The sequence below is a fragment of the Helicoverpa zea genome, chromosome 3 (assembly GCF_022581195.2).
Source record: "Helicoverpa zea isolate HzStark_Cry1AcR chromosome 3, ilHelZeax1.1, whole genome shotgun sequence".
NCBI classification, from domain to species: domain Eukaryota; kingdom Metazoa; phylum Arthropoda; class Insecta; order Lepidoptera; family Noctuidae; genus Helicoverpa; species Helicoverpa zea.
Window position 1 is genome coordinate 12,296,517 of NC_061454.1, and position 15,664 is coordinate 12,312,180.

General features: G+C 34.5%; 1 protein-coding gene across 1 annotated transcript; it reads right to left on the minus strand.

Annotated features, from left to right (window-relative positions):
* Positions 1-9,108: 9,108 nt before the first annotated feature.
* On the minus strand, positions 9,109-11,015 carry LOC124646176. The gene is made up of 2 exons (XM_047186260.1): positions 10,918-11,015; positions 9,109-9,982 (listed from the first exon to the last, which is right to left on the minus strand). Exon 2 carries the CDS (start codon positions 9,777-9,779, stop codon positions 9,150-9,152), a length of 630 nt encoding a protein of 209 aa, XP_047042216.1. The 5' UTR covers positions 9,780-9,982; positions 10,918-11,015; the 3' UTR covers positions 9,109-9,149.
* Positions 11,016-15,664: the final 4,649 nt, after the last annotated feature.

Here is a 15,664-nt window from a genome sequence, read left to right on the forward strand (position 1 = left end):
ATTTTGTTTTTAATATGACATCTAGCGACTCGAAAAGCAGTAAAAGCACTTGAATGTTGCATGGACTTACAATGAGTGAAAATGTGATCAAGTATGAATTAAGTAGAAGTCTGTACGATATCTTTCTTATAGAAGGCATACGGCATTAATAGTATATCGGGTGTCTCATACCTAATCGCATTAAATCCTATCACATATACCTACTTTATGATATTCCATGGCGAATTGTAAAAAGAATAACCATAAATCCATTCAAAGGTTTAGCCACAGGAGTCATTTTTTGTTTTCATAATTTACAACATCATGTGTAAAGCAGAGGTAAAGTATATATATAGGGTATCGAATATTTTGCCCAGCTGACAGCTGTCAGTTTTCAAGGGAAAATTTCCGTTGTTTGTACTGTTGCGGACTAGAAGTTAGTTTCTTATACAAAACACTTTTCAGAATTAAGAAAATCGACCATTTGTATAATGTTAAATAAGTATCATATTTGCGCCTTGAAATCAGATAATTTTCAAATTCAGTTCAGTAACACTAATGCAATAACAGGGTGACCTACTCTTTTCAAGTTAAAAATACAAAAATTTCTCAACGAAAAATGCATTCTAAAGACATCCGCGGTCTAAATAGTGCACAGCTGCTGTATTTGTAGTATGTGGGTCAAATCTTGAGTGATGCAAAGATCATTATTCAATTCCTAGTTTTAAATATAATATGTATGTTTATCGATCCCATTTTGAACACTACTTGGAATAATTATATATAGTTTTAGTTAACAATTGGTGATATTCATTCTTATAGATTTGTTTGGAAACTGCAAGATTATAATGACGCAATTTAGTAGTTCGGACTTACAAGCTCAATTTGAAGACCTTAACATAGCTTTCACACTAGCGGATTTTCCAGTCGACCACGTTAGAGCATACGTTGTAGAGAAAATCTTTACTCAATTGGTATAAACGTAATGAAATCTGAATGAGGTTACACACATGGGTGTTTGACCCACTGCGTGTTGCAAGGAAAGCTTGTGTAAATGAAAAATAGAAACATTTATTTAAATTACCATCTATCGAAATAATTCAAATTTTATTAAGTAGTTGGCATGTTGCTGAAGGCTTTGAAAACATATTTGCGGATGGATTCAACTTGGATGGTATGTATGAGCCCATGTTTCGCTGCTATACCTACGTAAGGACTGGACGTATGATGATTTATAGATCAAATCACATTGATGGGTAACTAAAGACATCTCAAGGGTATCCCAGTCGGATAACACCGAATAAGCAGAACGCAGAAATTAATCTAGACACGTTACGCAATTAATGTACACAGACATTATTATAATCTAATCTATCAAATATGTCACAGAAATCTTGATTAGAACTTTTATTCAGTCGGCGTTTCTCAGAATTGAAATTATTTGCTACTACAGTAGTATTTACTATCAGTAGTACTAAATATAGCGTTTGTATTAAATAAGCATTTTTTTTTTAATGTCATATAATTTCTAGACGTCCATCGCAATGACGGAAAGGAAAAAAAAAAACAAAAATAATTTGAGGCGCTGTAACATCTGACTTTAAATATAGGTGTATTACATTACAGTATTAAACCATTAAACCGATATCATCATGAGATATTATTAAATATTATTACAGTTGAAGAGTTTGTATTTGTTTGCTTGCACACCCTTATCTCAGGAACTGTTAACTAAGATTAAAGAAACAATATTTTAATTTTGAAAGGTAATGGGCTATCCATTTACTGAAAAAGGCTAATTGTGAGCTGGATTTATGAAGTAGGTGGTTCCCACTGGAACCGAATGAAACCGCTGGCGGAAGCTAGACCGGTATAATATTAAAAAAATATCTCGTATGCGTCTCAGTATTTTAATTTCGAGATTTTGATATCATCGATAAAACCTGCCTACCATAAGATTTTAAAGATATATTAAAAAATGCTACATAATAAATACCTACCAACGAACGAATCCACGAATTTCCTCAAACAAAATCTAAGCCAGCGAAGTCTGCATCATGCTCACAACGTAACCATTTAATTCGGAAGATATAGCCACAAAAAACCTAGCAAAAAAGCACTAGGCGATCAGCGAAGCATTTATTCCGATTCCGATGCACTATTCTCCAGTACCTTGAACCCTATGACACGGCCGAAGGTTAGGGAATATGGGTGACGTCATACAACTGGTTTATAGCTTTGTTAAGTTTCCTAGTAATAGGATGCTTTGTTTTGTTTGTAGAGTGGTGTGTCAGGGTTGAGAATAGAAATCTGCTAAGAATAGACTTTAGTAGAAAAGGTTTTCGGAACTCTAGAGGCAAAGGTGGTTGGAACTTTAAACTAACATGTTGTGAAGGAAACGGCAACTTTTAATTAAATAGCAGACGTAAAACTGAATACCATGCGCTTATTTGCTACAAAACGGTTTGCAAGTTCTATTTATTTTGATAACAAATCTTATAAGATCGGTGTGTGTGGAAATGACGGCACATAGAAGGGTATCGAAGAAAAACACATGCTGCACCAACATATAAAATTTTGATACCTAAGGGCAAAAGGATAACGACGATGTTGAAAAACGGTGTGTTCATAATAACTGAAAATAGAACTTGTTTTAAATAAATGTCGTGTTTTAAACAGAACCAAGTAAATTTTAAAAATCGGTAGATGCACATTCACTAAGTTTATTAGGTTCAGGTATCAGCTGCGTACTGCGAAGAGATGAATTAGGCATGAAAATTTATATTGACCTAACTACGAGACCACACTGTTGTCTTAATGTTAACTGACACTGCAACCGTATCCATATGCACACTAACTGATGAACTTGAAGACTTTGAGAGGCCACCAACGTCAGTGTTTGTTTATTTTATGCAAGCAGCATTCGAAACTTTGGGACGTAAGGATTTTGAACTAAAAAGAGAGCAATATTTTTATAGAAATATCTTCATTAATAGATTTCATATACAATTTACTTTCGATGCTCTTATAAGTAGTTTTGATGAAGTTTATAGTTTATAGTTTATGTAGGTTATGCAATTTAAACATTGAAACAAACAACGCTAGGATTTATGGCTTAATATTTTTTTTCAACCATTTCTTAAATCGATTTGCATATATAACTTCTTATAGTTCGGCCATTCAGAGAATGCGTTCCTGACACGTCGCGATTGAACTGACGACGTAATAACATTCATTGATTATTGATATAATAATGTTGTTTTAATGCTCCTCAATTGTTAAAACGGTAAACAACCAGCAAAAATATTTTTATCGTAACTGCAACGCCATTGCAAAGTTACGTCGTCAGTTCAATCGCGACGTGTCAGGAACGCATTCTCTGAATGGCCGAACTATAATAGCTACCAAACAAAAGTGTGTTGCGAGAATAAACTATTTCGTAAATAATTCTTACACTGATTTCAGTAAAAATATTTACCCTTCAGGTTAGCACTTCCACATTATCAAACCTAGAATTACCTGATTGGCAAACTAAAAAGAGAGTTGTGATAGTTAATGCTCGGAAAGCGTTGTCTGATTCTACCTCATAGACATAGGTAGTAAAAATAACTTCCTGTAACTCGTACACTAAATATAATACCTAATAACTATAATAGTTAACCTTTACAAATAATTGGTTACAATTGCGTATTTAAATCCATGTTATGCATACATGATTGGTCCATAGAGCGCGAAAGGCAATCCTCAAAAGCTAGTCTCGCAAATGGGTACGCATTTGCCCCATTTTGTGCGTACCCAAATAATCGCTGCATAAGTGCTAACGAGCTGTGGCCTAAAACTTTATGCCCAATGACTCGCTGAAAAAGAACAATACCTAGCTACTTTCAAATTCAAAGCCGGTTAGGTGTAGCGTTTCACGCATGTTAATGTACGCATGTGAGGTGCATGGACACTTTCTAGGCGTTCTAGAAGCGTAGGTAATGCAAAAGCAGCGGAATATCAAGAAGCTTCCTGAAAGTAACTCAAATAACTAGCTATTTAATTAGAAAGGTGATATTAAGTTATATTATAGATTTGTCGAAAACTTTGGCTACAGGAATAAAATATATTTTAAGACCCAATTAATTTATTATTTATCATGTTGATGAATTTCGAAAGTCGGAATTGTTTTTATATCGACGCAATTAAATTCTTCTAACAAAATAGAATATTAAAATTGTAATGATAATATCTATCTAATGAAAGCGAAAACTAAAAACGAGATAATATATATGCGAAAGTCACTATATTTACTCCAATAAACATGAGAAAACAAGTTCGATCCAGTCCCCAAACGTATCTTCATTCAAAATAATATTCACGTTTCAAATAACCCGAACAAAGCTAACGTTATCTATGCGTTGCGTGCATGTATCAGGCGTGTGGGGGCGCGGGGAGGGGCCCAAGGCTCCGGTGCGCAAATACTCGCTGCATACAATGACTGCCAAACATCGCATCCCGGACAAAAACCGCGGCACGTGTAAGTGCAGTGCCGAATTTGAAATGTCTTGCAATTTTGTTTATTTATCGATTGTTTTCCTTGTTCAAAGAATTAAGAGAACGAGGATGCCATAAAGATACCTTTCACAAATGTATTCGTTTCTGTTGCTTCGTTGAAGTCACAAGTGCTAACTACTATGTACTTATTATTGCTAATTCATGTTGTAAGAAAAAAACCCTACTACCTATATCAGACTCTGCAAGTCCTTTTCAAATTCTAAAAACTTCCTATTGCTACCATTTTCCCTCCGCAAATCTCTTTGCTACGACTTCCCAGTACACTTGAGTAACTTTACCATACGCTTAAGATACTCATGGTGTTAGGTACCTACTCGATAGTAACCTAACAACTACATATTTTAACATCTACAGTAAATTGAATAATGCAATAAGCAAGTACAGTTTATATAACTAGCACATCAAATCTCATTTCAAATGTACATGATAGTACAAAGTCAATTAACATCATCAACATTTAAATTTATACCCGTTTTAAGAAATTATCCAAAATTCCGGTTCTAAAGGCAAACGTCTTTGAAACTTGGCACGTATCTTTCCATCTATTCTTGATTTTGTTGGCGAGAAATCAATGCTGGCTATACAAAGGCTGGTTTTACTCTGGTTTTACATCACATCGATCAAAGCAGTAAAGTAACTCAAGCACAATGTCGATATATTTTTTTAAGGCATATAATCAAGAACCGATATTAGATGCGTAGTATTTATAAAATAAACAGCTCCAGTACGGGCCTGTAATCGCATTGTAGGCTAACGTCATTCACCCACACACAGAAACGCACCGCCGAATTTTGTGGATGTATTTTTCTAGGCGGCTTGATGTGTGCGGCGCAACGCCGGTGGCGCTGAGAGGGGGTTATGCAAAGTGGCATAAGTGGGAAAGAGATGTGACTAGCTAGTTATATAACGCATTATTTTTATAATTAACAAACAAAAATTGAGAGATACGGCGGTGCGACCCTGAGAGCGGCCAGTGATCCCGCCGAACGAAAATTTGCACAGATCGAATGTGGGCGACCTCGGTCGTAGTTGCACGCGGTTCTCTCACGCACACATACATACATGCAGCAGTTTACACACATACAAAATGGGGAAAATTCTCGATTTCCGTGTGTGAAATTGAGCAGATAATTCTATGAATGCGTCATAATGCACTTTCAGGACAAAATATTCAGAATGTACAGAATCAATCATATTTCATGTGATCCCGGAAGTAGGTCCAAAAATGTACTAAGTTCTTATTATCTTTGAAACCATCAAATATTCACATACGTAACGTCATTTTCGATTATACTGAAAAGCATTGTATTCAAAACTCTAAAAGTATCATGGAATAACAACATTGATACCTAGGTACATTGCATAAACTGCAACAAATAACCAATTGTATTTACGCTTAATTTTCGGTGCGTAATTTAATTGCCTATAAGAGCAAGCAATAGGAGTAATAAAACAAAATAAATCACCTACTACGTCTTATGCTATAAATTTTAACAGTCAATACACGAGCTATTTAACATTTTACAACTTTTTCATATCCGCAGTGGACTGGGCTCAACATTGTAAGGCCAAGGTTTTTAACGCACTGATAGAGACAGAAGCCTAAAACGTCAACGCAGCGTTGATAAATTAAAATCGGTGACGTCATGCTGGCCTTGAATACCGTAGAGTTTAAGGCCACGTCGAGAATCCGAGGCCAAAGCTTGTAGTTTTTGAAAATCGAATCGTTAGATTATATTTAAAACGGCAATGACAGTGAAGATTTAATAAACCCGATGATTTTTCTCTTTTGTAGCAATAACTGTTACTTAGTAGATTGTTTTTTTCTTCAAATTACTAGAAAACATTCGAAAAATTATGTTTTTAGCCGTATAGATGTGATGAGTGCCTAATTTATCAACACACAATAACAAGTAGCCACAAAAGTTACATAATTACTGCGCTGTGGAAGCGCATTGTTAGTAGATATACACAATTTGTTCAAATCCTAACTAATATTATAAATGAGAAAGTAACTCTGTCTGTCTGTCTTTCTGTCTGTCTGTCTGTCTGTCTGTCTTTTCTTCACGCCTAAACTACTGAATCGATTTGTGTGAAATTTGGTACAGATATAGTTTGAAACTTGAGAAAGGACATAGGATAGTTTTTATTACAAAAAAAATATAAAAATAAAATTTATTCCGGACATATAGCGCCACCTATTGGTCAAACCAAAAATCTACCGGAAGTTACTATTCCACGCGAAAGAAGTCGCGGGCAAAAGCTAGTAAGTCATAAGTATTTAATTGTAGCACATCAATTGTACTGAATGAAAATTTTAAAATCATCCTTAATTTTAAAGCGAACATACTACTTAGGTACTTATATGTGCAGGCGGAAACTAAATTAAATATTTACCCAGCGATTCAGTCTTATGCAAGTAAATAATTACATTATAAGTCATACAGATAGGTACAATGGATGTACATTGTGAAGCATACTTATACATATACACACAGATGCTCTCATCATTATATGTATAGCTGACCCTGCATTTTATGACTATAACGTTACGAACCAAGGCCTTACCGAAACTCTTATAAGGTTACATCCATTTCAAGGCCTCAAAACAAGGTTTTTTTGAATATTATTATAAATTAGTTCAGGAAGTTTTAATAGAACTAATCTTAATAACCGTTGTAATTAAGGATTTTTTCTTTATTATTAGTTTTAAAATAATTATTTTTATAATAATATAAATTACATGACAGACAAAGACAAAGATTGCTTCCAAAGATGAAAAGTCGCGTCATTTCTGAAAGCTCAACACAAGAACTTTGAAATTTTATACCACTACCATGAGAAAATTTCTGGATACTTGCTGCTAAAATACAGGAGCCTGTTATTTTTCCCTTGCCAACAAACACCCTTATAGGAAAATTGCTATGCAGCGCGTTATAAAGTGGCTGGATGCTACTTGAAAATGCTTCGTCTTCCTGTCATTTTCTAATCAAACTAGTCTCACGTTACGGTGGTCTTTGCTGTTGGTATAATGGATATATAGTCCGTGTTTGTGTATTTTAGGGTAAAATACTGCTTCAATATTAAGTAAAACAACGCAGTCTTAAAATAAAACAATGCAGTCTTAATAAAAACTCTGCAAATAAGCCCTTTACCTTAACATTGACCGAAACTATTGACTACGAAACAAGAAACTAGAATAAATTACAAAGGGATCCAACTATTTAAATTATACAACTATCACATCTAAGCTAGTTTATGATTCTGTTAAAGGCGTCTACTACAATACTATTGACTGAAACCTCTAAATGGAATCTGTCTAGAGTAAAATCTTATTACAAAATATTTGTCAAAATAAAATTTCATTCTTCGAGTATTAACCCTTTTTTCTCACTTGTAAACATATCTCCATATTATAATTACAATACAATTAGTCGGTAACTCTAAATTTGTTCTATTGTCATAGCAATTATCGTTAAGTAAGATGACATAAGGCAAATAACATCATGGCAGCTCATGACGAAGTTAATGCATAAAAAACGTATGAATGAAAAACGCTTAGACCGAATGATTATATCTTTATTCTAGTTCAGAATGTTAATGGTGTATTAGTTAATGGCATCATAAGATTAAAGGAAGCGGGTTTAGGCATAATATTGATCAGAATGGTAGTTTTTAGGAATATTTACTTCGTTTGTGGACGTACGTAGAGACAAGTACATAGTATCTACTGTTTTTATTGTGTACGAATTTTTTGTAAATGAGGACATATTCTCATGGTTTCATAGTAGATTTTGGAAACTCCTTGCTAAGCAGTAAGCGTTATGAACGATGAACCGTTGATCATCTCTTTCAGCCTTCTCCCTGATGTGGAAGATTATTTCCAGTTGCATTGACGGTTTTTACATTGCCAATCTCTACGTGTACGAATGTGGAACATCAATGGTTAAATTCCAAAAAATGGTTTAAACATTGACGTTTTTAATCAGTATAGCAACACATTATCATCAGTCATTTGAACTTTGATCGCTAACTTAGTTACTCATGCATTTTAAACATGACTTCTCGGTAGTTGTGCAAGCGATAAAACAAAAAATAAAACTACCCACGCACTAAGGGTTCATACGCACTATGCGGGTAGCCGCATTACGGCTAGCCGCGCGGCTGACCGCAGGATGCGGTTGCGAATGCGGCCAGCCGGATCACGGGCAGCCGCATTCGCAACCGCAACGTGCGGTTGAAGAACCGTTGCGATTTGCGATCATGTCGATCCATTTCAAAGATGGACGTGGAAAAAGTTGCACGTAATGTGTGTAAATGTAGTAAATTTACACACGTTACGTAAAGAAGAAAAAACAAAAAAAGAAGTACTGGGTGCATCCTTATTTGCAAACACGAGATGAGAGCAACCATTTTGCAATATTTTTCGAAGAAGTAAAAAAATATGAAGATAAGTTTTTCGGATTTACTAGAATGAGCATAAAAACGTTTGAAGAATTATTGACACAATTTCGCAATAGTATTAAACCGGATGTAAAGTTAATAATAGTGCTACGGTAAGTAAAATAAATATTTATAATTCAATTTTTATTAAAATAATGTAGGTACACATTTCAAGCATCATCGTCAGTGATGGAATTAAAAAGTTCCAGATAATCACTCTCCTGAGAATTTTCGGAAATTGGCGATTGAGCATTCGTCGGATTCCTATAATCACTCTCCTGAGATTTTTCGGAAATTGGCGATTGTGCATTCGTCGGATTCCTCACAATTTCTTGAGACGTGTCTCGTCCAAACTCCGAAGACTGCACAGGCTGCGTGTAAACATTACTTCCTGAAAACTGTGCCGTTTGATATCCATGATGGGTATTACCTCGTCCAACCTCCGAGAAGTTTGTACGGTGAGAATAGGGACTATTACCAGAATAATGTGACATTTGATAACCCCGGTAAGAATTAGGCCTTGGATAATCAATGTTCGAATAATTGAAAATCTGCGCATCTTTAATTACCTTTAAAATATCTAATTTACTTTGCAATTGCATATGTTCTGGAATTTTTTTAAATTCCTTTACTAGAGACAAGAAAAAGAGGCGATCCGCGTCATCTTCAACACTCTTTCTTTCTAAATTTCTATTTAAGGCCCCGACTAACTCTCTACCGATAAGATCATCACTATTATTTTTCTTGTTTCTCTTTGGTGCCCATGAAGTATTTGATGGAAGTGTTTCTTCATTTTGCATAGCTGTGTTACCATCTTCATTTTCTGTAGTTACATTCCCCGTTGTGCTATTGACAGTTACAGTATCTTTTAAAAATAACAAACTATCGTAGAAAACATATGAAGTCTTTTTTTTTGCCGCTGATCCGCTCTTAGTCTCTTTCGCTTTATGGGCCTTCACAAAACAGTCGCGAATATTTCTCCATTTTTTTTGAATACTCAAACCTAAAAAAAAAAAAAACATTGTTTCAGATATTTGGCGTCAGGCTGTTCATTCGCAGAATTGCATTATATGTTTAAGATTGGAATTAGTACTATCGCCGAAATAGTTCGAGAAGTATGTGCAGCTATATGGTTTTGCTTAAAAAATATATGCCTACCACAACCAACCAAAGATATGTGGCTTCAAATTGCAAATGGTTTCTCTACTAGAGCACATTTTCCGAACTGTATAGGTGCTTGTGACGGAAAACATATTAGAATTATAGCACCTAACAATAGTGGATCAATGTGCTTCAATTATAAAGGATATTTTTCTTTGGTATTGCTAGCAATTTGTGACAGCAACTACAAATTTGTGATGATTGATGTTGGAGCATATGGAAGATTCGGTGACTCAGCAATATTTCAAAACTCAAACTTTTATAAAAAAATTCAAGAGAACCGCTTGAACATTCCTGAACCAGCACCTATTTCAGGAAACAATGCAACTTGTTTCCCCTTCGTTTTTGTAGGAGACGAGGCATTTGCTTTAAGTACGTGCATGATGCGCCCTTATCCGAGAAATAATTTAAATATTACAAAAAGAACATTCAATTATAGACTTTGTGTGGCTAGACGTTACATTGAATGTACTTTTGGCATACTTGCGAATAAGTGGCGCATTTTTCACAGACCAATTAATGTTCACATCGATTTAGTTAGTGATATTATTAAGTCTGCTTGCATTTTACACAACTTTGTAAGAGACAGAGACGGATATTCTTTTAGAGACTCATTAAGTAATCCACTAACTGAAACTATTACTCGAGATAACGTGCGAAGAAACAATAGAACTGCTTTCGGATATCGAGAATCATTTGCAGAATATTTTATGCATGAAGGGAGAGTAGAATGGCAGGATAATTACATTTAAATAAAATACCTATTTTGATAATTACCTAGTTTTTGTTTTTCCTCCTTTGTCAATTCCGTACCGTGATAAATATGCACTAACTCTTCCCATGCTCTTTGTTTTAATATTCTATCAGAATACTCTGGTTATTTGGTGTTCCAAATTGCTGGCCGACTCTGGATTTCGATGATAAATTTTTCGGTATCGAATTCCATTTTACCAGACGTACCACGTGCGTACCACGTACTCACTCAATGGCGGGCAGCCGCAGACTGAACCGCACAGTGCGTATAGCAACCGTCCGGCTGGCCGTCACTCGGGCCGCAGCCCTCCGAGCGACCGGAGCGGTCTGCGGGTAGCCGCATCGCAGTGCGCATAGAAATGAATATTACGTACATAATTGTGCTTGCGGTCAGCCGGACGGCTAGCCGCAATGCGGCTACCCGCATAGTGCGTATGAGCCCTAAGAATTGATACAAGTCGTGTGTATGAAAAATTTTATGAACTTGATCATGACCATGAACCGCTCGCACGTTGTGTGACGTCATCGACAAACAAAACAACGAACAAATTGCATAACATTAAGTGTATCGAGTGTGAAGCAGAATGGCGCAACTGTGGGTAACTTTATGTTTTTTTTAGTCATAAATGCACCTTCAAAAAAATTTAGACATCCCTGGTCGCCCATGCATCCATGTTGCATCCATGGTGGCAGTCTGCCCGTGACCATGGATGCTGTAAAGGATCCGAAACGTCGGGATTAAATAATATTAATATAACCGCAATAAAATCCGTAAAAGTAGTTTTATTTAAATGTTTGGGTGTACCAATAATTATTACCTATTTATTTTATTTATATATTTATTATTGCTGTTGCCGAGAAGTCTGGTTACAAAAACAAAATCTTAAAAAAAAAACTCATTTACCTTATATAATTATTATCGCGCACGCTTGAAATCTCAAGAAACATTCTCATTATATTAATATGACTGTTTAATATACAGGTATTTATTTTTTGGATAGTTACATGTGCAAACTTAATAAAAATATAAGAGTACTTAGTTACATACTTATTCCAAACTCAAAGAAAAATGGAATTAAAACAAAGAATAACCAACTCAAACAGCTCAATAGCAATAGTTTCCAACAAGGCTGCTATATTTGTGACGTTTTTCCTCTGCAGTAAGCTGGTAAATTTTCCCAGGCACGTTGTGAGTTCTCCCTCTACTGCCAGGCGACGCTTCAGTAGTCTAGGCACCACAAAGGGCTATTTATAAACTTTTCCAAAATTTCCAGCGTACTTGAAGTTGCTGACGTGAAAAATATCTAACAGAATGAAGCGAAACAACCCTATGCTTACCAGCGCATTTCATACAGTTCATCAGAATAGACAATGGTTCGGCTAAAAATCTAGGTAATACGTTTCAAACAACAAGATTATCATAATGAAGCAGTTTTATTGTCTCGCATATATTCAACGTTTGTTAAAGGGCGTTGAAGGCTCGTCTTGGCTTTGAAACAAGTTTAAAATTATGCAAATGGAAGCAGGTGTCAGTAAAAAAACCACGTCGTTTTTTTCGTTAATGTTGTAACGTTTTTTGTTGAAGTTTTTTGGCTATAAATATGTATTTATAGTCAGCTATATTAAATTAATAAAATATGTTTTGAAGGCTGTTCGTTTGGAATTCATTGATAACGCATTTAGTTATTGACTACATCTAGATATTTTATTTAAAGCGCAATTTCATAAAACGCGTATTTAGTAAAAAAAACAAAAAATGAATACCAGGTATAAATATTACACAAGGGAACAAGATTTTTGTTGTATGAAATATTACGACTAATATTGTATATTTTTGGGCTGCTAATTGAAGATCTGAAGTCAGAATTTCTGTATCAGCTTTAGTTTTTGAGATATCAACAAGACGTGATTTTCAAGAAAAACACAATTTTATTAACAAAAAACAGCAGAAGAACAACGATTAAGCATAAAAAAACTTTCTTCTATAAGATTTTCTAGCTTGATTCGGTTCACTAAGGCTGTCTTTAATGCTGCAACAGTAGTTCGCCATCATGTTGGCATTCCAATGACCCTGGTACCGCTTTTCCATAGTCCGAATATCTTAATGGAACGGTTCGCCTTGTTCTTCACTGAAATCACATAGATTTTCAGGGCAATGGTCTAAATGGCTAAGGAGGAAGTATACCTTGATGCTCATATTACAACCAAGCCGACAACATCGGTTCAAAGTGATTTGAATAAGCTTTCATCCTTTTTGTTCGATAGAAAATTTTGTGCAATCCAAACGAATTCGTTTCAGGCATTTTTTTCGATATCGGTCATGTAATAGGCTAGTTTCCTAAAAAATAATAATTAGTCCGTCTTGTAGATTGTCCAAAATTAAGCGATACGTATTTTTTCTTTTTTAAATTGGATCAGAACTTGTTAAGATATAGCGTGTTAAAGTTGAGTGTGACGTCACAAGTTGCTACAATTTTCAGGACACTGTGACGTAAAAGGCCCCCACTCCTAATTTTTGAAGTGTATTATCTTTGTCATTTTATGTTTAATTAAAAAAAGAAAAAATACGTATCCAATATTTTTTGATTATCTAAAAAGCGGACTAAATATTATTTCATTATTTCGACCCTGGACACTACCCTATTATGAAACTTACACTTACATCAACCACCTTATTTGTGGACCATCAGAAATTCCGGCTTTTAGTTTCTCTATACTCAAATTATGGGACTTTTTAGATATGTATTGAGCATTTTCGTTCAGATCTTTTACAAATTGTTTCATGAGCCCAAGTTTGATGTGCAAAGGTGGTAGCACCTTTATTAAGGTAAAGTAGTAGATAACAAGTAAGGGTAAATCCATTTGGATCGTTTTTTTTTTTGTGAATACCGTTCATATCATCCACGCAGAAAAACGACTACTACTACTCTGTATTCTGTGTGTGTACATAAACTGTTAAATAAATAAATAAACTACCTAATGATTCGAGAGTTCTCGCCAGTGGTGTTTGTTGCTTGAAATGGGGTCTTTTCTTATTTTTCCATAACCTTAAAGACTCGACGCATGTTTTACATGTTGTGTTATTAAAACAGTTACCATTTTGTGCTATTTTTGCGGTTTCATCCGCATTTTGAGGGGGTTCTACTTTAAGAACTTTGATAAATTATATCATAGGATATATTTTCTACCTATTTTTGTCTATACCAGATTGGATATATATTTCAAATCTTAGTTCTAAGTCTTGATATGCCGCTTTCAAACGCAGGTACTCAATTTCATACATTCAAAAAAAAGAATCGTCAATATTAGGTACGGTTGCCAAAAAACAGGACCGTAATGCGACCTGGAATCTCAATAAAAACTCTATCTATGTCTGATAACAATTTCGAAATTGAACTTACTTTCAACAAAGCATAGGAAGATACATCAAATCTAGGTCATTAGCACAAACAATTTAAGTGCTAAACTCTACAATACATTTTGTCGTACTTACTCCCTTTGATATTCACAACAGACTGGAATTCTAGATCGTATCTAAGAGAACTTGTTACCAATTATCTTTGCGACCACTGGAGCGTCAAAATTGACCCATTAGTGACGAGATCCAAACTAATATAAACAAACCTCTTTTTATGTTCAGTAATAGGAAATTGCTGGTTTCAGTCGTAATGTTTTTAAATTAATCCTGTAATTTTATCGTTGTGTATACATAGTTTTACATTAGATCCTCTATTATACAGCAAATTTAAAAACCAAAGAGACAGTCTTTGAGTAAGTATTTAATGAAAATTATGAGTTATTAATAAAGGTGTGTTATGTTAAAGTTAATAAAGGTTAGCATTCATTTTTAAAGTCGATCAATTTATTATGATTGACGAAACTTTGTTGTATGTTAACGCCCAGTGAACGAAAATGCTACAATTGCCTAATATTATAACCTATTTTTTATATTTTTAAATTTTTTATTTAATATTTAAAAATGTAAAATATATGTTTAAAAATAATAATTACTACTCAGACATAATATGTAGTTTGACTAGATAAATATAACAGCCGCATAAACCTATGTCATGCTCATTAGCAATCTTTAAGCAATCAATGAATAAAAAAAACGATCTATAAAAGAATGGTTAGGTTAGTATTGGTATGTACAATTCCGAAACCAATGATGAAGATGTATATTCACAAAGCAAACAGCCTAGCAATGAAATAAATTTCTAAACCATTTAATTATTTAATGGCAGGTACTTAGATCGAACTATATATCTACATAAATAACTAAGTAGTATCACAAAAATAAGTTGACCTTGCAGATGACGTAGACGTGATGCAATGTCATGAAATGTAGCATTCGAGCATAATTTATACTTTCCGTAACATAATCAGTACGATCACATCAATAACAAGGATTCGTCTTCGGTCCTGGGGATATGCTGGGCACTAATGTATATCACCCACTCCATATGCACGTACCTACCAAGGTTTGTGGCAAGTCAAACAGTATTTTTTTCGATATATGGCCCTATTATGACACTAGATTGAGGTTTAAGAAGGCTGCCCTCCGTAACTCTGTATTATAGTACATTGTTAGTCCACTATTTGTTCAAATTCTATGAAATAAAGTAAATTATTCCATGGACAGATTATTAGCAGCATATTATTCAAATATTACAAGCATTATATTTTTTTCTCAGTTCTCAGCATTATAAAATATTTTTTTCCAACCTTCAAAGTCCACGCATATGCAAAACACAAAGTAACTGCGTCAAAA